This window comes from Triplophysa dalaica, chromosome 22 (genome assembly GCF_015846415.1).
Source record: "Triplophysa dalaica isolate WHDGS20190420 chromosome 22, ASM1584641v1, whole genome shotgun sequence".
Classification (NCBI taxonomy): Eukaryota; Metazoa; Chordata; class Actinopteri; order Cypriniformes; family Nemacheilidae; genus Triplophysa; species Triplophysa dalaica.
Window position 1 is genome coordinate 14,788,396 of NC_079563.1, and position 20,662 is coordinate 14,809,057.

General features: G+C 37.6%; 2 protein-coding genes across 3 annotated transcripts; one reads left to right on the forward strand and one right to left on the reverse strand.

The window, feature by feature from the left end:
• Window positions 1-243: 243 nt before the first annotated feature.
• kl (klotho) lies at window positions 244-6,596 on the forward strand. Of its 2 annotated transcripts, XM_056737086.1 has the most exons (6): window positions 244-275; window positions 367-1,042; window positions 1,871-2,381; window positions 2,478-2,746; window positions 3,518-4,643; window positions 5,168-6,596. In XM_056737086.1, the coding sequence occupies exons 2-6, from the start codon at window positions 476-478 to the stop codon at window positions 5,506-5,508; spliced, it is 2,814 nt and encodes a 937-aa protein (XP_056593064.1). In that variant the 5' UTR covers window positions 244-275; window positions 367-475; the 3' UTR covers window positions 5,509-6,596. The 2 variants fall into 2 exon arrangements, with proteins under 2 accessions (XP_056593064.1, XP_056593063.1); XM_056737085.1 differs by having other exon boundaries at window positions 246-1,042.
• A 134-nt stretch (window positions 6,597-6,730) lies between these two features.
• rfc3 (replication factor C (activator 1) 3) lies at window positions 6,731-9,850 on the reverse strand. Its single transcript, XM_056737087.1, has 9 exons — window positions 9,646-9,850; window positions 9,270-9,407; window positions 9,107-9,174; window positions 8,927-9,024; window positions 8,558-8,739; window positions 7,833-7,969; window positions 7,580-7,678; window positions 7,127-7,196; window positions 6,731-6,991 (listed from the first exon to the last, which is right to left on the reverse strand). The coding sequence occupies exons 1-9, from the start codon at window positions 9,730-9,732 to the stop codon at window positions 6,800-6,802; spliced, it is 1,071 nt and encodes a 356-aa protein (XP_056593065.1). The 5' UTR covers window positions 9,733-9,850; the 3' UTR covers window positions 6,731-6,799.
• Between the last annotated feature and the right edge of the window lie 10,812 nt (window positions 9,851-20,662).

Here is a 20,662-nt window from a genome sequence, read left to right on the forward strand (position 1 = left end):
GTTATTCCTGTAATGGTGTATTAATATTGAACTTGAAAAAAATCTAATTGTAAAAAAACTAAAGGAGACAAACGTGTTTGTTTACTCATATTATCACATTTGCCTTATTGCACTTATTGCTTTAGCAAGAAAAGCTATTACGTGTGCTGAAATAGCACAGCGCTTGGATACCTATTTACGCGTCAAGTGTCTGGGTAATAATTGATAGATTTCCTGAGTGAAAAAACGGACCCAGATGAGGCAGGTGGCTCGCTCACAACTGCGACTGCAGTAAGGTAAGAACAACTCACCTTTCCTTTGTACTAAAATCTGTTTCTCCAACACTATGAAAGTTACATGGATATTTTGGACACTCGTATTGTTCAGTGTAACAGCAGCTGATCCAAGCGCAGGACTGCGTACGTGGGATAGATTCAGCAAACTTCCATATCCCGGTGACAAAGCTTTCCTTTATGACATTTTCCCCGATAAGTTTATGTGGGCTGTGGGCACCGCTGCGTATTCAGTGGAGGGCGCCTGGGAGAAAGACGGTAAAGGAAAATCTATCTGGGACACTTTTACGCGCGGAGGGACGCGCGTGTCCAGAGGAGACGTTGGCAGTGACAGTTATCACAACATCCAGGCAGACCTCCGAGCCCTCCAGCAACTCCGAGTCACTCACTATCGCTTTTCGCTCTCCTGGTCGCGCATTTTCTCCAACGGCACTAAAGAGAGTTACAACAGGTGGGGTGTCGAGTATTATAAAAATCTGATTCGTGGATTAAAGGAAATTAAAGTGCAACCTGTTGTTACTTTATATCATTGGGATCTGCCTGACTTTTTGCAGACGCGCTTTGGAGGTTGGAGCAATTCAATTTTGGTGGAAGTGTTCAGGGAATATGCAGATTTTTGTTTTAAAACTTTTGGATCGGATGTGAAGTTTTGGATTACCATCGACAACCCATTTGTAGTGTCTTGGCATGGATACGGAACTGGTGTTGTGGCTCCTGGAATAAAAAATGACTCGGATTTGCCTTTTAGAGTTGGACACAATCTTTTAAAGGTAGCTATGATACTGATTTGCATTTCTTGTGTGATCAAAAGTATAAAAACATAGCATTTGGGTTATGTTGTGCAAATACATGTATTTATTAATGCATGTATATATAATTTATATATATACATATATGTGACCCTGGGCAACAAAACCAGTTTTATGGTTCAAATTTTCGAAATTGAGATTTTTACATAATCTGAAAGCTAAATAAGTAAGATTTATATTGATGTATGATTTGTTCAAAATTTTGGCTGAGATACAGCCGAATCTCAGAAATCCAAATATTGAGAAAATTGCCTTTGAAGTTGTCAATCAGAGGCACTGTAGAAGGCCATCCACTCACAAAAAATAAGTTTTGATATATTTATTGTAGGAAATTTAAAAAAATTGTTCATGGAACATGATCTTCACTTAATATCCTAATGATTTTGGGCATTAAAGAAAAATCTATAATTTTGACCCATATAATGTATTTTTGTCTTTTACTAAAAATGTTCCTGCACCACTTAAGAGTGGTTTTGTGATCCAGGGTCACATATATGATATCCATATTTTTACATTTATAAATGTATTAAAATGCTGCACTAATGTTAAGACCATTATTCTTTGATTCATATAATAGTATATGAATTAAAGCATTGTATGAATCAAAGCATAATGGTCTTTAGATTAGTGCAGCATTAGCCTAATATTATTATTATATGGTTTATGTAATATCATGGTACACTACATTAAGGAAATTTGTTATGATTTCAAGTGATGGGTCATAATACTATTTTAATGGAACCCATTAGAATTTAGCCTATTTATCTGTTTTCTTTGGTTGTTCTCCAGGCACACGCTGCAGTTTGGCACCTGTATGACCAAAGATATCGTGCCAGCCAAGGGGGGAAAGTGTCCATGGCTCTAGCATCCCACTGGATCAAACCAAGCAGAACCAGGCAGGAGAACCACAAAGCCTGCCAGTGCTCTCTGGACTTCGTGCTCGGCTGGTTTGCCCGCCCGTTGTTTGTGGATGGAGATTATCCGCCCTGCATGAAACGCAATCTGACCCGCCGGCTGCCCTCTTTTACTGAGGCTGAACGCATGCATATTAATGGAACGGCTGATTTCTTTGCCCTCTCTCATGGTCCGGCTCTTAGTTTTCAGCTGATCAATGACAGTCTGCGCTTCGGTCAGACAGAAGACCTGGACCTGAGGATGCTGCTGTACTGGATCCATGCTGAGTATAACAATCCGCCCGTCTTTGTGGTTGAGAGTGGTTGGTATGGAGGTGGCAACACAAAAACGAAGGATGCCAAGCATATGTACTATCTGAAACGCTTTATTATGGAGACTTTGAAAGGTAGATAGGCAGACTGATGTTTATATTAAAATTGAATAATACAATATGACGTATAACAAAAAGTACTAATATGAGCTCTCTTTGTTCCTTTCACAGCCATCCGATTTGACAATGTAAATGTAATTGGCTACACGGCCTGGTCTCTGCTGGATGGATACGAGTGGTACCGTGAATATGGAATACGACGAGGGCTGTTCTATGTAGATTTCAACACTCCAGACCTAAAGAGAGAACCAAAGACATCTGCAACGTTCTATAGCAAACTCATCGAAAAGAACGGCTTCCCCCAGCTGCCTGAGAATCGCCCGGCACAGGGCGTCTTTTCCTGTGATTTTGCCTGGGGTGTGGCGGCCAACTCCATACAGGTATCAGGTGCCCTATTTTATAGTTTCTTTGTTTATAAATATGATTTTTTATTTAATAAAAATATTAGTATTCATTTTTGCTGTGTTATTATTTTATTTATTCATTTGATAATAAATATACAATATATATTATATCCAAACATAACATATTTTAATATATAATATATAAAACTATTTATTTTTATTAAACTATTATTTTTATTATGATTACCTTGTATTAATAAATATAGCATATACAATTTATATTATATCTCAATATTTACTTTAAATATTTTCATTATAAAACGGTTTTTATTAAAAAATATGTAGGTGGCATGTTATTGGTTGATGCACAAAAAGTAGACGTATTTTAAAATGAATAAAAATGAGCAATTCTGAACCTCAGATCAGGTAAACATTTCATCTAAATACTGTGAAAGTGGCATTGTTTTGTACACTGTGGCCCAGCAAATCAAACAGATTTTATTGTTCTTGTTTGTCCCATTAGACATTCGTGCGTTGGAGGTTTCAAAGTTCACGTTAATAGAACCCTGATTCTGTGAAGATCATATGGTGCATTTAACTTTAAACTTTGACCTCTGCTCAGACATCACCTAACATTCCAGCAAATTCCATATATTCTTAACCTGTATGTATTCAACCTACTTCAATAAAGAATGAGAATGAGCTGCATTTACCAAATGTGCACATGCAAGCAAAGAATTTGTTTGTCCACACAAATATGCACGAATTGAACCTGGAAACTGTGTCTAACAACAATTCTGTTTGCAGGTTGATACCACACCTACCCAGTTTGCAGACCCCAGCGTATACATCTGGAACATTTCTGGTAACGGAGAGCTAAAAAAACTCCCAGGTGTGCAGGCGCCTGCTACGCGCAGGGCACGGCATTGTGCCGACTACGCCAGCATCCGTCAGCAGGTGTCTGACATCCAACACATACAAGTGTCTCACTTTCACTTTTCCCTCAACTGGTCGTCACTTGTCCCTTCAGGCCTTGTGTCAGATGTTAACAAAACGCTGCTGAACTACTACCGTTGCTTTGTCAGTGAGCTACGAAAGGTTAATGTAACCCCGGTCGTGACCCTTTGGCACCATACTGGGAAGTTGTCCAGCTTGCCTGTGCCCATGGAAGCCAGAGGGGGCTGGCAGAGCGAAAACACAGTACAGGCCTTTGTAGACTACGCCAGGCTGTGTTTCCGACATCTCGGAGCTCACGTCAAGCTATGGATCACGCTGAATGAACCCAACGATGAGGACCTTGAATACTCAGTGGGTCACCAGCAGTTACGTGCCCATGCGTTAGCTTGGCGCGTCTACGACAGTGAATTCCGCCCATCTCAAGGCGGCAAGGCGTCTTTAGTTCTTCATATGGATTGGGTCGAGCCTGCTTTTTCTTTCAACCGTGAGGATGTGGAACCTGCAAACCGAGTCTTGGACTTTCGAGTGGGTTGGTTTGCAGAGCCAATCTTTGGAAGCGGCGACTACCCAGAAGTGATGCGAAGCTGGCTGCAACAGAGAAACAACATCGATCTTTTTAACTATCACTTACCAGCGTTCAGCGAAGAAGATCGACGGCTGGTTAAAGGAACTTACGATTTCTTCGCCATCAGCCACTTTACCACCTCAATGGTGTATGATGGAGTTGAGGACAAATACACATTCAAGGACAAGCTGCAGGTGCAACTGATCTCCGACGTTACCTGGATCATGTCGCCAAGACGCAACTCTCCCGTGGTCCCCTGGGGTCTTCGGAAGGCTCTGAACTGGGTCAACTCGAGATATAAAGGCGTTCCAATTTACGTGATGGCCAATGGGGTTCAAGAGGACATTGCAAGATTTAAGGACAGCTTGCGCGTCTACTACCTTTACAACTACATTAATGAAGCTTTGAAAGGTAAGATTGTTCACCCAAAAAGAATAATTCTGTCGTCTTGTATTCACTCTCATGACTCATTCTACTTTGAAACACAAAAGAAGATATTTCGAGAAATGTTTCATCGGGTTTGTGTCCATACAATGGAAGTCAATGGGGGTCAGTGTTGTTTGGTTACCAACGTCCTTCAAAATGTCGTCTTTTGTGTTCTGCATAAGAAAGAAAGTCATTCAGGTTTGGACTGACATGAGGGTGACCGAATGATCATTTTAAGGTGTTCAGGTTCAAAATATCCAAACCGTGACGTCTCAGTTCATGGGCACAAAGCTCAGACGGCACACAAATAAACACTCGCAGTGGCTTAATCATTAAACAAAAATCTAGGGAAACAGTTTGCTGACCTCATAAAAACCCTCAAGCCGCTCTTCATCTGAGCCTTGGAAAAATATTTGTTTAACATTTTCGAACACTGGCAAGATTTTGATTACAAAGCCAGCCTCATAGTTCAATCCGCTTGTTTTCTAACCTCTGATTTGTTTTTTCAGCATACATGCTGGACGGTGTCAATGTGAAAGGTTATTTTGCGTATGCATTCAACGACCAACACGACCCAGGCTTTGGAATGTACGGATATGTACAAGAGGAAGTCATTTTAAAATCATCACTGGCGCATTACAAAAACATCATCCACCACAACGGATTCCCTGCTTACGGCACAGCGTACAGACAGTGTTCACATCCTCCTGCATACTGTTCTGAGTGTTACATCCTAACTAAGCAACCTGTTGTCTGCTTTTTGTCTCTGGTGGGCTCCTGTATGCTGATGACATTGTGCTTTATTGTCTACTATGCAGTCAGGAGGCACAAAATAACCACAAAACAATGAAAGCAGTCCTTACTTTGCTACAGGTGTTATATTGAACATTAAAGGAATAGTTCACTCAAAACTTTTAATTCTGTCATAATTTATTTACCCTCAGATAGTTCCAAACCTGTATACAACACAAAGGAATATATCTGGAATAATATCAGTAACCAAACAGATCTCCTCCCCCATTGACTCCCATAGTATTTATTTTCCTAATATGGGAGTCAGTGGGGAATGAGATCTGGTTATGTTACTAACATACTTCCAAATAACTTCCTTTGTGTTTAACAGAACAAAAAAATGTATACAGGTTTGGAACAATCTGAGGATGAGTAAATTATGACAGAATTTCAATCTGTCCCTTTAATATTAAAGTTTAATTTGGGACATCTGAAAGCCTGTTTAAAATTACACCCAATGTATATTTCTTGATTCACAGCATTTCTTAATGGATATTACAGCAGGCTGTCGAGGAAAGACCAAGCTATTTATTTTATGTAAAAAGATAATATTTATTTAAGATGTTTGCTTTTTATTCTTTATGTTAGGCTTACAAGTTGTTAATAAGTAGGTAAAACAAATATTGACATTTTCAGAATCCTAGATAACTTTACCATGGTTAGTTTTGGTAAGATGGCATTCTCACATTATCTGATTGTTTGTATTGAAATATGATATTTAGGATTGTATTGAATGCACGTTTTATGTATTTAATGTCATTTTGCTTTAAGAATATATGCAGTATATATATATATATATATATATATATATATATACATATGAATAAGACACATCTGTGGTTTTAATGACAAATAACTTTTAGTGTCTGTTAGCGGTTGCAGAAATTAAAGTGATATTTCACCCAAAACATTGTATCATCATTTACTTACTCTCTCGTCATTTCAAAACTTTATGACTTACCTTCTTCCCCAGAACACAAAAGAATTCATTTTAAAGAAAGTTGGTAATTGAACAGCACTGGTCCCCATTCACCTCTATCGTATGGACACAAAATCAATGCAAGCGAATGGGGGCCAGTTAACAACATTCTTCCAAATATCTTCTGTTCTTCAGAAGAAAGTCAGTCATACAGGTTTTAGGGCGAGTAAATGATGATTGAATTGTTATTTTTGGGTGAACTATCAATTTAACTCGCAGCATAAATATAACTTTTCATGCTACATATGTTTCAACTATGTCATACCTCCTGTCTGATACAATACATAAAACTACAGTGCAATTGCTTTTGAACTATATTTATTATGAAAAAAGGTCACTCAAAATAATATTTATTTTAGGCTACAATGGCTCAAAACATGAGGTTATCGAGTCCATCCTCCATAAACTTCTTGTAGATGGCCATGAATTTAGCCACAAAGGCCTCCAGATGGTAGATTGCTTTGTTGCCCAGCTGCAGTCTGTGTTCATAGTACGCAGCCATCTGAGCCACCTCTGCCTTCAGGTGTCCATCACAGTTGCTAAGCAGCTCTGTCACCAGCCCCTGGAAAACCACAGATGGAAAATTACTTATTGCAGTATTCAGTGATCATGGGTACGGTTTAACCCATATCTAACAGTGAGATACTGTATTTCATTTCCCAGTATGTTTTCTTTACACTAAACTATGCAACTTTACCCTCATGATGATGTCTGGCGGGATGCAGTGAGTTAGAAGTTCGTACAATCGCGCCCGAACCTCCAGAAGCCTGCAAGAACACCACAGATATAAATTAGGGATGCACCGATATGTACAATTTGGCCAATAACGATAACCGATAATTCTTAAACATTTGAAGCCGATAACCGATATACAGTATCGAAATATTAATATAAAATTCCCCAAGACTGAAACAAATGGCAAAAAATCAAAACATAACAGGTCATTAAAAAACAAGTGAATTATTGAACAACATTAGGTAATAACATTACTTTAAAGCAAACTATGTTAATGAAACAAAGTGCTGATGTAACCCTAGTGCAAAGGTTTTCTTTCTAATGAGGAAGAACACAAGACTTTTTGTGCCCCACTTCTTGTAAACACAGCGGTTATTTGTATATATTTTTTTGCTTTAGATGTGTTTGTTCTGACCTCTGAGGACTTTGCTGGCTGACTATAGCATTGGCTGTTTCTCTGAGATACACTTCCCAGTCTGTCACAGGGATGTCCTGGTCTGGTGAGAACGGATACCTGCAGGACAAAAATGTGTAGATGCCAGTTACTCTTATGTTACAATTTATCTTAATTTAATGAATTATTCCTATCTTCATATAAGCAAAAGCCAATTCAGCTTTACTGGACTAGAAAAAACGGATGCAAAACGCATGTGATGGCTCTCACTTACTGTTGAACTCTGCAGGCCTCGCACATCAGCATGGCTTTGCGTAGATTGCGTCCGGACTTCTCAGCGATCTGTTTGGCCAGCTCAGGAGGAAGCAGCAATCCCTCCTTCTTGCACACATTCGACAGTACACTGCACACCTGAATGGCGGAAGGTCAGATAATTTTCTGATGTTCAAAATTCTTTAAAGTTTCTTTCACTTATTTTATCATTAAAGGGATACTTCACCCAAAAAAGTTTTTTTGCGATCATAGACTCACCTTCGAGTTTTTCCAAATCTGTATAAATTAGTTTGTTCTGATGAACACAGAGAAAGATATTTGGAAAAATGCTTATGACCAGACGATTGTGCACCCCCTTGACTACCATAGTAGGTAGTCAAAAGTGCTGTCTAAATTCTTCAAAATGTCTTCTTTTGTGTTCAACAGAACAAAAAAATTATAAAGTGATTTTTTCTTCTATGGGAGTCAATGGGGGGCAAGATCTGTTTGATCATAAGTATTCTTCCAATTATCTTTGTGTTCATCATAACAAATACATTTATACAACTAAACGGTGAGTACATGATGACAGAATTTTCATTTTTGGTCGAAGAATCCCTTCAACCTAACACTTTTCTCTACTCATGACTTTCACTCATGATTACCAAGTATTTAAAAGTTAATCTAGACATGTCCTTAAAATGAACGTCACCCATGAACAAAAGGTTTACTCTTTAGTAAGTTCACCTCTTCCACACTTGGCAGAGGGACTCTCACGGCCAGACACCTGCTCCTGATAGGGCCGATCACTTTTGAGGTGGAGTTACAGCACAGGATCAGCCGGCACGTGAACATATATTTTTCCATTGTACGACGGAGGGCATGCTGCGCATCTTTAGTGAGTCGATCCACCTCCGTCAATAGCACCACTGTGATTATACCAGAAACGAACATCATGATATTACATCACTGAAGCCTATTCTATGCAACACTGACTGTGCCCATGATAAACATAATGAACGATCGTCATATTTGGTCAAGGTTCATCATCTGTAACAGATTCAAATTAATGATCTAATAACTTATTATGTTGCCCATGAAAGAACACAGCCAAACCTTTGAACTCCTTCTGAGTACTGGACTGAATCTGCTGAGACTGAGCGACAGTTTTTATCAACTCCTGAATTACCACGCGGTCACTGTTCCCGGCATCACTTGAGGGAAAAACAAACTAGATGTGAGGCTCTTAACATCATCAGGATCATGGCCCTACAGTTAATTTAATGCTTGCATTACCTTGGATTCACTTCTAAATGGTAGTTGCTGGCAATGGTGTTAATTTCAAGTTTCTTTTTTGAGGGAGTCTACACAGACAGAGACAAGAAAACAGAACAAAGCTCTGATCAGTAGTTGTATAAGTATTTCATGTTTTTGATTGTTTTTCATATATAGCACTTACTGTGATTGTATGGTGCTCGATTCGGAGTTTCTCAACCCCTGGACCGTACAACTCTCTGAGCAAACACATGATCCGGGTTTTCTTTCCAGCTCCAGATGGTCCATAGACCAACAAATGTGGAAAATCGCCACATTGGACCTGCAAAATGAACAATGAGAGCTTTACTTACGCGTTATGTTATCGGTTTATAAACTATAACGTTACTAAAATATACGCCTTAGTAAACCAGGAATTAACGGACGTTTATATAGAGAATTTGCTCAACTTTGCACCTGAATGTGTAGTAATTAAAATTCTACGGTAGTTATTTATTTTACTCTGGTCTGGAATTCAGTATTTTGTTTTCCATGTTGTGTCGGTTGCAGTCTGACCTTACCAGATTTTTTATCTGAATGGCCTGCTCCTTGTGATAATCGAGTTTTGCCAAAGACGTCGGTCTGTATTTGTCGACCCATAAACTCATTTTGCACTCAGTGTGTTACGCTTATAAAAATGAAATCCAATGTTATTGTGAATCGCCTGCTCCCGCGAAACATAAACCCGCGCAGCGCGCTGTCAGTAAACTATACTACAGGAAGCCCAGAGGGACATTCGCTGTTTAGGCGTTTTGTAAAACTCACTACTACCTTGTCATCTCGCGCAAGTTGAATTTACAAAATGAATACTGAAAATTTAGATTTAGACTATAGATAACACGCATTACATTAGATTTGAATGTATTCGTTTATATTTTTTTACATTTTATTTAATTCAGGAGTTTACTGTGTTGAATTTATTATTATTAAAATAAACCAAATTAATTAATTAAAACAATGACCAGTTAAAATGCAATGAATAAATACAACTTTTTGCTTGAAATTTAAAAATATATTGTGTAAACCCATCGACAAATTTAGCCAGTAGATGGCGATTCAAAATATTGTATATTTCCCTAACCATGCTTATGACGACACTGAAGCTTGAAACTTAAGCATCTGTCAGTTGCATTACTCCGGATACACAGATTTTGTGATGACATTCAGCTGTAAAAATGTATTTATGTTTATAACTTATTCTTTTTTAATAACTTAATTTAAAAAGTGTTGATATGTTAATGTGTTGTGTTTAAATTATACCACTAGATGGCAGCATTAGATATAAATTGATGCTTCAGCAGATTGTTGTAATGTAGCCTGTGCAGAGTGCACAGTGAGTGCACAATGCACACAACACAGCTGCATTGCAAATAACTGTTTTTTTAGTCAAAAATGGCATGTTTTTGTTGTGTCTGAGTTTAATGGTGCACAGTGTTGTAGTCTGTGTAGACGAGAACAGAGACAATAGTCCAGACGACTGTAAGACTTGGTGAATGTTTTAGTTTAAATCATTGCTCAAGTATGAACAATTAGAACACTTATTAAGCATTACTAATAAAAACATTTAAAAGCATAATATATAAATAAATCCAAACATAATTGAGATACTTAAAAAATAGACTGTATTTTGATTAGCTAAGCAATATGCTCGTAATCAGGAAGAATTAATAGCAATATTGTAGAACACAATTCTCATCACTGCAGTCAAGACAAGACTGTTTGCTTTACTCTTTGAAAGCATGGTGCACTGGTGATCAAAAATTCTCGAAATCATCATTGTGTTGTATAAAATAGCTCACACTGTCCTTTTTACAAAATTGGCTGCATAAACTGCATTTCCTGCTCTTAAAGATGCTAAGTTGTTAAATGTGGTTTCACCTAACAGTCATCTGCATTATAGTTAGCCCAATGTGTTTCTCCATCAAGATGTTATGTGAGTCGTCTCATGACCAGATTAAAATCAATACTCATACATCAAAAGACTATGCTGACTGCTCATTTTCATTGGAATGCTGTTAGAATGCACTATATTTTTCAGACTTACAAAATGTTTTGTGTAATATATTAATTACTTTCTTCAGAATATTGCAAGTGCTTTGGAATATTGTAACATATGACAAATCTATCATAGTTTATGGTCTGAGAGTGCATTCCTCCTATTTGAGATTTTTGGCAAGATCAGGATCTGGGGTCATTTTTGCACATATGTTTATTTTTGTGATACATCAATCAATCATTTCCTAGCAGAAATTATGATGACACCACCTGAATAGAATTATTCTGATGACAGAAAGAAAGAGAGCTTTGATGAAGCAGATAGACAGAATGTCATTGAAAAAAAACAGAGCGAATCAACTTTTTAAGTCCCTCCCCAGTGGTCAATATCAACACTAGAAACATGGTTTCTAAAACTTTCCACAAACAAATAGATGCTTCAGTAAATGTTTTCTACAGCATAAGTTTGTCCAGGGTGCTACTGCTTAGGCAATCTCTGCCGGCGGTCACATAAGGGCCTCTTTTGAGGGACTTAAAAAAAAGTATCCACAGTAATGGCAACAATTAGAAAAAAGAACCTTCATTTACTGCAAAGGCGGAAAACCCACTTCCTGTTCTCTGTTCGATTGGAACCCCAGATCTCCAGATTCCCAAACATAGCTCCAGCGTGTGTGTGTGTGTGAGAGAGAGAGAGAGAGAGGCTATTTTTACTCACTTGAGACAGGAGTAGCGTAGAGACATTTTCAAGTGATGGAATGTGTTCAGCTATGAATTGCTAAGTCACAGACAGATAGGCATATTCACATATACACACACTGCAGCACAGACATACACACACAGTCCTTTCAGCAGTCATTAAATGTTGATGCTGCTGTATAGTCCACTGACTCATAGAGGACGATCTCCTTACAGTTGGATAGGTTTCATTAAAGAATGACATACAGCAACTGATTTTAAATTGACCTTCACTAAAATAAAACAATTGGTGCTCTTATATCCAGACCAACTTCTTAAACAATTATGATTGACAATTTTTTGTTAGTGCTACGTTAGAACCATGGTATCCATTGAAATAATGCCGTGATATTGTGGACCACATTTGGTTTCTATAGGTTGAAACCCCTAGTGAGATAAGCAACGTATAAACATAATTACGGACAACAGCTCAGCATACTGAACCAGCCAATCAGAATAGAAATAATGGAATGCATTGCGTGTGGGTAGACAACTCCACCCAATTAATCGAGGACCGCATTAATTAAAGATAATTGTTTTGGAGAAAACCTGCGGTTACTTTTCCATGATAAAATCCTCCTATTTGTAATTGGTTGGCAGAATGTGCCATGTGGCCCCCAGCTGAAAACTGGTACATTCACACAGATGTCCTGTGCATTAAGCTTTTTGAGTTATTGTTACTGGCCAGTTTTATATTTTTATGTTTCTTGTGTCATATAATGATTTGTAACACACATTATTGTCATTGTTTTTCTCATTTTAAGCATACTTTATTGGGATGATTGTTAGGAGGGGCGTATAATGATGTGTACATGTGTTTTGGCGTTACTGCAACGGTGCCCTCGCGACCCAAGAGTGGTATTACGATGTGCTGGCTGGGTCCGGTCCAAGCCGGACATTCCTTCCGAGTCAAGTGGGAACTTTGGAGACAGACAAGCATTGTGTGATGGATGACGGGTTTTGAGAGGAAGGACAAGCGGGACTTAAGGGCCGCTAAGAGGGGAAACATGTTTTTAACACTGTCCCGTCCCAACTTTACCCAACACACCAATGCTGGACAAAGAGCTGCTTTATATGCTTTTGTCAATTAGCATTTATGATGAAAATATTCCTTTTGATGAGGATGTCTCTTAGTTTGGGGCAGGAGATTTACATTGCTGTTTCACTGGCTTGGAAGAAAATACACTTGACACTTGACAGATCATCCTGAAGTATACGCTCATGTCTTTGATTCTTTGCCAAGATCTTTTTCAACATCTGTGTAGAGCCACAGAGAAACCTTCAGTCTGCCTGTATGTGTTTGAGTCTTGTCCAACGCAGCCCAGATAATTCATCTTTTAACTCATGGTCCAGAGTGCATAGAATTCACATGGACAAGTCTGACGTTTAGGTAGGAATTGAGTAATGGTAGTACAACGTGTTGGAGAAACAGCAGGGTATGATGGGATAGCATTTTTTCCTGTATTTTAGTCATCTGAATATGTATAAAGCTAAAGAAAACAACTTTTTTACTATTTTTTTAAATGAATGAAATGAATTTAAAATAATTTCTTTGTCTTTTTTTAGCAGAAGTAGTAGAAGTATAACACTCTTTAAACATATTACATTATAATTCAGTAATAAATTAGGTCAAAAATACTTTTTAATATGTTTTTATTGCTTACATTTTAAACTATATAAATGTATATAAAGTTTAGTTTTAAAAAGCCACATGTACTATTGAATAAAAGGAATAATACAATATTTTCTTATAAAAATACTGAACAAAACTGTTTTTGAAGAATTAATAATCTAAATCAACAGTTATGAATATTAAATAATGTTTTTGTTAGTCTTGAATAATTTAATAATTCATTATAAAATTATTATAAAATGAATAATAGTAAATGAGATATATTTTGGAGCTTTAAATAATATTATAATTTATAATAATAAGTAATATTATTACAAGTAATATTACAATAAACGTAATTTATAGTTGGAGCTTTTAATAATAATTGTAAACAAATATTTAATAATATTTAATCATTTATTATTTGGAGATTTTAATAATACAATTAATTATGATTATTTAAATAGATATTTTTTAGGTTTGGTGTGCTGACCTTATACTTTATTGTTCTGCTGAAAAGGTTTTAAGGTTGTGCACACAAACGGCTCCAGACAGCTCCAGACTTAAGGGTCTTAATTAATGAAATTAAAGTGGCTTCTGTTGACACACTAATGGAATGAGGTGTATTTACAGAGCAAGCAAACTGGCCCCGGCTCAAACACATTCATTTAATCTTCCAGTGCTTCTGGTGACAGAAAAACACACTCTGGAATTCACATATGGGTCACCTGTGTGTTGTGTTAGCTTTTGTGTGTTTAAAGGGTTCTTCATTGAAAGTAATTAAACATTTATTTAATACACACTGTATTAACACACACTGCAATGTAGAATGTACAATGTCATTTTACATGTAAACTGACAGATTATTTGTTTATTCAAGAGTGTATGCAGTACAATTGTTGTTTTGTTTTAATAGGCCAGTCACCTTGGTTTGTAATGTGTAATGAGTTCAAAGACCTTGAGACCTTCAGAGAAAAAAACAGCCCCATCACTGTTACATTTGATCATGTTGACATCTTGAACGTCCTTGAATGACTCTTTCTCATGTTAGTCTCTGTGTTTGACTTTCATTAGGTGCTGTTAGATAAGATTTACACTGCGTGTGTGAGTGGGTTAAGCCAAAATGTGAAAGTCCTACTGCAACCCAGTCTCAGGTTTAGCTAATTGATCTCTACACGGAATAACTCTTAATAAACATACTGAGTTATGTCTACATGAGACCAAAAAATATAGAAAGATTCAAATGATGGTTAGAGTTTTAGATTTACACCAAAGAGAAAACTAAAGAAACTGTAGAAATCAATACAGTCCCCCGACCTGCTCGAAACACAAACAAATGTGGCAGTGAACAGGGAAGCTGTTTTTCTCTACAATCTGAAGGTCTCAAGGTCTTTTACATGTAACATACTGTATAACATATAACGAAATTGACTGTCATGTCTTGTTTGCAACATACTGACCTTCAATAAAACAATGCATCTGTTACTTTGAGCATAAAGTTACATTGTGTGCGTGTGTAAGCATGCACATCTTCAATGTTTGCCTTGACAAAAGAATTTCTGTCACTGATGAATGTATTGGAGTGTGTCTAAATTCCTTTGACTACTTCCCCCTGCAATTCCCGCATTCACTTTCTCAATGGACATGAGGTGCCCACATTGTGCACCATATTGGTCTATTTCAACTTTTGCTGTCTAAAAGTGCGATGCAGAAACAAATCCACCTAGTGGAAAAAACAACAACTTTCATCTGCCTGGTGTCAGTCCTTAACAACACGCAATAAAAATGGCTTAGTGAACTTAATTTGAGTAAATACATTTTATATACAGTGTGTTACAGTACAGTATAAAAATCACATAGGTCAACGTAATTCTTATGATGACTGAGGCCAAGCAGAACTTAACACTGTAAACATTTTCTCTCTCATCCTGTCCTCTCTTACCCTTGACTCTGTATCAGGTGGAATCGGGTGTATGAAGTGAAGAATTTAGATGTTGAGATTGTGTGTGAAAAAAAGCTTGAACCTTTTGATTCAATACATTGATTTCTTTATCTTTTTGAAATGTTATACTTTTAAACACTGTCAAAATAGTTCACTTTTTTCATTTATTATTATGGCGAAGAATAGAGTAGAAAGATATAATGTTCACTGAAACTATTAGGATTACCATTTGAGCAATTGAGAATCCAAACCTGTTTGGGTCATTTACAGGCCGTGTTGAGAAAAATCTGTTAATTCCCGGCTCTTTGTGGGGTTGTGTGTGAAACGTGGGCTGGCGGTACAGCTGCATCAGGGGACATCCATTGCCTGGAACTAAAGGGATTTTGAGTCAAGCAGAGGTCACTGAATACGACTGCGGTTTTAAGTCTTAATCCAAGTTTACAGGCGCACTCACAAACAAACAGCTAACATGTGTTGAGTCAGATGCTTGTGTCACAAAACAGTTAGATAGTACCGGTCAAACATTTTATGACTCACTTATGCATGTTTTTTCTTATTTTATCAAAAGTTGAAATAACACAAAGGGAACTACTAGAGAATTATGTTGTGACAAAATAAATAAATAAAATATACATACGGATCCATACCTTTAGGACATAATGAGAAACAGTGTTCTAAAACCTTTGTCTTTCTAAAGTTTAGTCAAATGTCATACATAACTGTGCTTTCAGAACGTAAGCAGAGTTGTATAAAACTTATTAGTACTTTTATTGAATGGGATGTTATCTTTCCCAAGGGAAATTCCACAGAAATTGGATCCTGATAATCTAGGCTATCTTCAAGGCTATCTAACCCTACAGTAAACGTGTATTATTTATAATAAGCACTTGACTCCATGTATACATATTTTTTAAAGGGCTAATGTTCGTATCAAAAAGCAAATATTACAACCATCATGTTTATTTACCAGCACAAGTATTTGTCTTTTACATATTTGTGTGCATGTCCTTGTATCAGATTGTCTGTGTTTTTGCATATCTCTGTACTTATACGCCGGAGTTTAAGGTCATGGGACCATACCAGGTTTCTCAGAGCGAGTTTATTTTTCCTCGGCTGCCACTGATAAAATGCAGCTGTCCAAATGTGTCTTCGAGTGGTGAGTACGCCGTATACATCCACCCTCACATGCATCTGCAGGCCAACAGATAACCACCGTCCTCCACAAATCACAGGTCGAAAAACAGCCGGTATGAGAAATTTTGACCAGGTCACGATGAGCTCCCGGTCCTGGACAAGAATGCTTACACGGCTTTATTGTTCCCCTTGGGTTACATAAACATTGGAGAAATTCGATTATTCTGTTGGATGGAAATCTGCATGTTAAGCTTGCGCTGTCCTTAGATCTCTCTTTATGGAGGTTTTCTAAGATCAGAGACCTACATTATACAAGTACATTCAATACATTGGTACAGTCCCGATGGGCTTGTGTGCATGCATTATTGTGGTGGTAACAGATTTCAGGACTCATGGGGGTGATAGAGCCTTTAAATGTCTGTCATTAAAGTAAATGCTTTTAAATTAAGTCAGCTTCCAATATATGCGTGCGGATGCGAGAGAGCGGAAACGTAACCACATATGCAGAAGTTTCACTTTTCGCTGAAGCTCTAGAGAGCTGTTAACACTTTGATTAATTATAATGAATGTGACCAGATTAAATTTAGCCTATATCTACTTTGGCCTGTGCTTGCTTCTCTTTTATTGTGAAAGGTCAAGGTCTAATGTTTTTTTTGCAATCTAATGCAGGGCAAACTGGTGTTCTTCCATGACCTGAAAGTAAAATCTGACCGATTTAAATGACCCCTCCAGGCCCCTTGTGGCAAATCTAAGTACACCACATACTTGTCGCTTTACAAATTCGGGACATTTCGAAATAGAATGAGGCATGCAGTCATTCTTCCTCTTTCAGTTGGTCGAGCTCAAATAAACCTGTGGCCGTGTGGGAGTTCCTGTCTACTTTTGCAAAAAACCTTTGTTGCATTTGAATGGTACAATATCAACTTATATGTTCGTGTATTGTCTTTTTTTAGTGTATGTAAAATCACGTGTCTGTCGGATATGTGGGTCGTATCAGAAAACCTATTATTTCTTTAGCAGGTCGAATAGCCTTCTTTCTATCACAACTAGATCAGTGCCTATAGACACCCTTGAGACTAGCGAAAAATTAGGGTCAGTAACAGGCCAAAAATAAACATCCACTTCTCTAAAAGTGTTAATATTTTTAGAACTAGCGGTCAACCCTTCAAAAAATGGAACTCTGGAGACATGTGATCGGATTTTTATTTTGGTTTTGTCGACTGTGGTGTTTTCTTGACTTAATTATGAATAAATTTACTAAGTCGACACAAAAATATTGGTATTTCCAATACTAAACTATGGCACACATGCACATTTTTATCATGTTTTTGATTTAAACTCTTATGCTGGATTCACATGGGGCATCAGCGTCAACGCTTCTCATTTACTTTAAATGCGTGACGTCATGCGTTGCCGAACTGAATTGTGGGTCCGTCAGCGTCGCTTACCTGGCGTTGCTCGTGGTGAGAAGTTGAACATTTCTCAACGCACGCCACAGCCAATCAGATCGCCTTATGCAAATAGCCTAGTGCAGGCATTTGTCAATTGCGTTCATGCAAGACCGGAGAACATTATATTACCATTACCATTAATTGGTATAATTTACATATTCATATACTGAATTATTTAATTGATGCTCCAAGGTAGAGTGTTCAGGTAACAATTAAAGGGATTGTTTACCTAAAAACAAAAATTCTGTCATCATTTACTCAGATCGTTCCAAACAAACCTGCATAAATGAAGATATTTGGAAGAATGTAAGTAACCAAACAGATCTCAACCCTCATTTACTCCCATAGTAATTATTTTTCCCACTATTGCAATAAATTGGATCTGTTTGGTTCTTCCAAATATCTTCCTTTATGTATAGCGGACCATAGACATTTACACAAATTTGGGACAACTTGAGGTTGAGTAAATGATGACTGAATCTTTATTTTTGGGTGAAGTTTCTCTTTAAGGCTCTGTTTTTCTTTATAAGTATTGCAATTCTGTTTCCTGAATATGAAGATATGACTTTATCTGTTCTTTACTGAATGTTATTGGGCGAGTTGAGTGCTCTGTCCACTTTTCATAGACACACGGTACCGTAGCTCTGAAATAAAGAACTAAAGCAGAGTGTCTATCGATTGCTGAGTAAGATCTCTGTCTACTTGCTCTTGTGTAATTGAAGCTCCTAATCGATAGGAAACCATGAGATCAGCATTTGCTGGATTTCTGAACTCACACAACCTCATTGGCTCTGAGGTCATCAAACTGATGTCATGCATGAACCATTTTCTTAGGCTTTACCTCAGACATGTTCACTTTTAAAGGCCAGATTAAAGCCTGGAATGTTGATGCTGGTTGAAGACATTCGGCGGGTCTTCAAAGCACAGTTTCCCACATGAAAAAGCATTTTTTATCTGTAAGTTTATAAAATGGATGTATTGCTGATGGCCTTTTGAACTTTGATGCTACGTGTCTCATGTCTTCACTTTTTGAAGCTGTTATTGTAGGCGCTTTTCGGTAACCCTGTGGAGGTCAAGGGTCAAAGGTGAAGTTTATCTGTGGTCACTCTCTGCATATTGTCAGTGAGTCATTTCACATTTTCTTTTCTTTTCTCTAGCTGGGGGTGAAGATGAATTCCAGCTCAGCAGGTAAGCAAACCTCCAATATCTCTCAGTATTTCTTCCTGTTCTTGTTCAATTTTCCATTCTTATTATTAATTCTGTTTTGATTTTGTTCACATTCACAATCCCTTTTCGCTATATTTCTGTTCCTGTTCCCACACACACAGCAAGACTAGAATCTCCCTTTACAAGCATCTATTTCCATGCATGACAACCAAATTGGATTTCTGGGAATGATATCTATGGTCTTTCCAGTATGTCACAGCTTAGGTGTACAAAAATAATGAATTTCACCACACACAGTGGTCAAACAACACACTCTCACAAAGGACACCATCGCAGAATCCATACACAGACTACAGGGAGACCTTAAATGAATAGATAGGATAATGAGAGAAGTTGGTTTTAGATGGTTGTATCTCTCTCTTTAAAGCTTACACACATGAGTTTGTGGTTTTGTAATGTCATGCGTAGCATTGTGAAATTGATTTTGTTGTATGCGACTGTGGGGTCTGGGAAGTTGAGCTAAAAGTTCACACATGATGTATGTTTTAATGTGGGTTTTTTGTGGGTTTTTGTTTAAAATATTTGAGGTTTTGCGAAAGATTTATAGTTTTCTAAGGTTTGGAGATGGTTCGATTGCTGGTTGAGGCATGTAAAACGAATCTGAAAATAAAATTGTTTGAAAGGTCCGGTGTATGAAATTTAGCGGTGTGTGTAGATGGAAAAAGTTCGTTCTTAGGTAAGGAAAAAAACAACGCTTCATTTTGTACGGTCTTTATACACCTCTGAAGACAAAGTTACGTATATTATATTGCATTTTTCTTTCAATAGATCCTCCAAAAAATGACACACAGCACCTTTAAAGTCCCACTATGCATTTTTATACCTTAAATATAAAATCTGTTTGTATAACGTCTGATTTTCCGGTAGATAAAAAGCAACATTTGTTGAAACCTTCAAGTCTTGCGGTTTTGATCGAGAGGGTCGTGTTTTACACTCCACAGTATTTACCAGAATGGACCAGCGTTGTTTTGTGTGTTTATGTAAGACTCAAATTTACCTTGGACTCCCAGCGAGGCAGGCCCATTATCAGGAGGCGCTTCACGTTACTGTTACTGAGCAGTCTTGGGGAAGTGTGTGGATATGTGTAATGGGCGCCTAGAGGCCCCTCTGAGGTCATAGGTCATGCCATTCTTGAGTTTTAAATGCCCTCTCACATAACCTCACTGGCGACGGGCGCTGGTGGATTATGCGTGTGTTTGAAAGTGTGACGAATGCCCCAGTGCTGTATATATTTGACAGTAAGTGTGTCAGTGTCTTGTGTGTGTTGGAATGTGAAAGTTCTGCGTCTGCCTGTGGTGATTTCGTATGTTTATTGGTCACTTGTCATTGATATGATAGTGTTTGTTGTGCGATGGATTATGGTTTCGCTAACATACTCTGACTGCTGATAAGCTACTGTTTGTGATCTCTTGTGTCTAACATGCATTTTGTGCAAATGCAAA

Coding starts and splice junctions, on each gene's coding strand:
- kl (XM_056737085.1), top strand. CDS start 326: ATGAAAGTTACATGGATATTTTGGACACTCGTATTGTTCAGTGTAACA. Junction 2,382..2,477: donor TATTATGGAGACTTTGAAAG/GTAGATAGGCAG, acceptor TTCCTTTCACAG/CCATCCGATTTGACAATGTA. Junction 2,747..3,517: donor TGGCGGCCAACTCCATACAG/GTATCAGGTGCC, acceptor TTCTGTTTGCAG/GTTGATACCACACCTACCCA.
- rfc3 (XM_056737087.1), bottom strand. CDS start 9,732: ATGAGTTTATGGGTCGACAAATACAGACCGACGTCTTTGGCAAAACTC. Junction 8,740..8,926: donor TACTCAGAAGGAGTTCAAAG/GTTTGGCTGTGT, acceptor GTATAATCACAG/TGGTGCTATTGACGGAGGTG. Junction 7,679..7,832: donor GAGGCCTGCAGAGTTCAACA/GTAAGTGAGAGC, acceptor TTTGTCCTGCAG/GTATCCGTTCTCACCAGACC.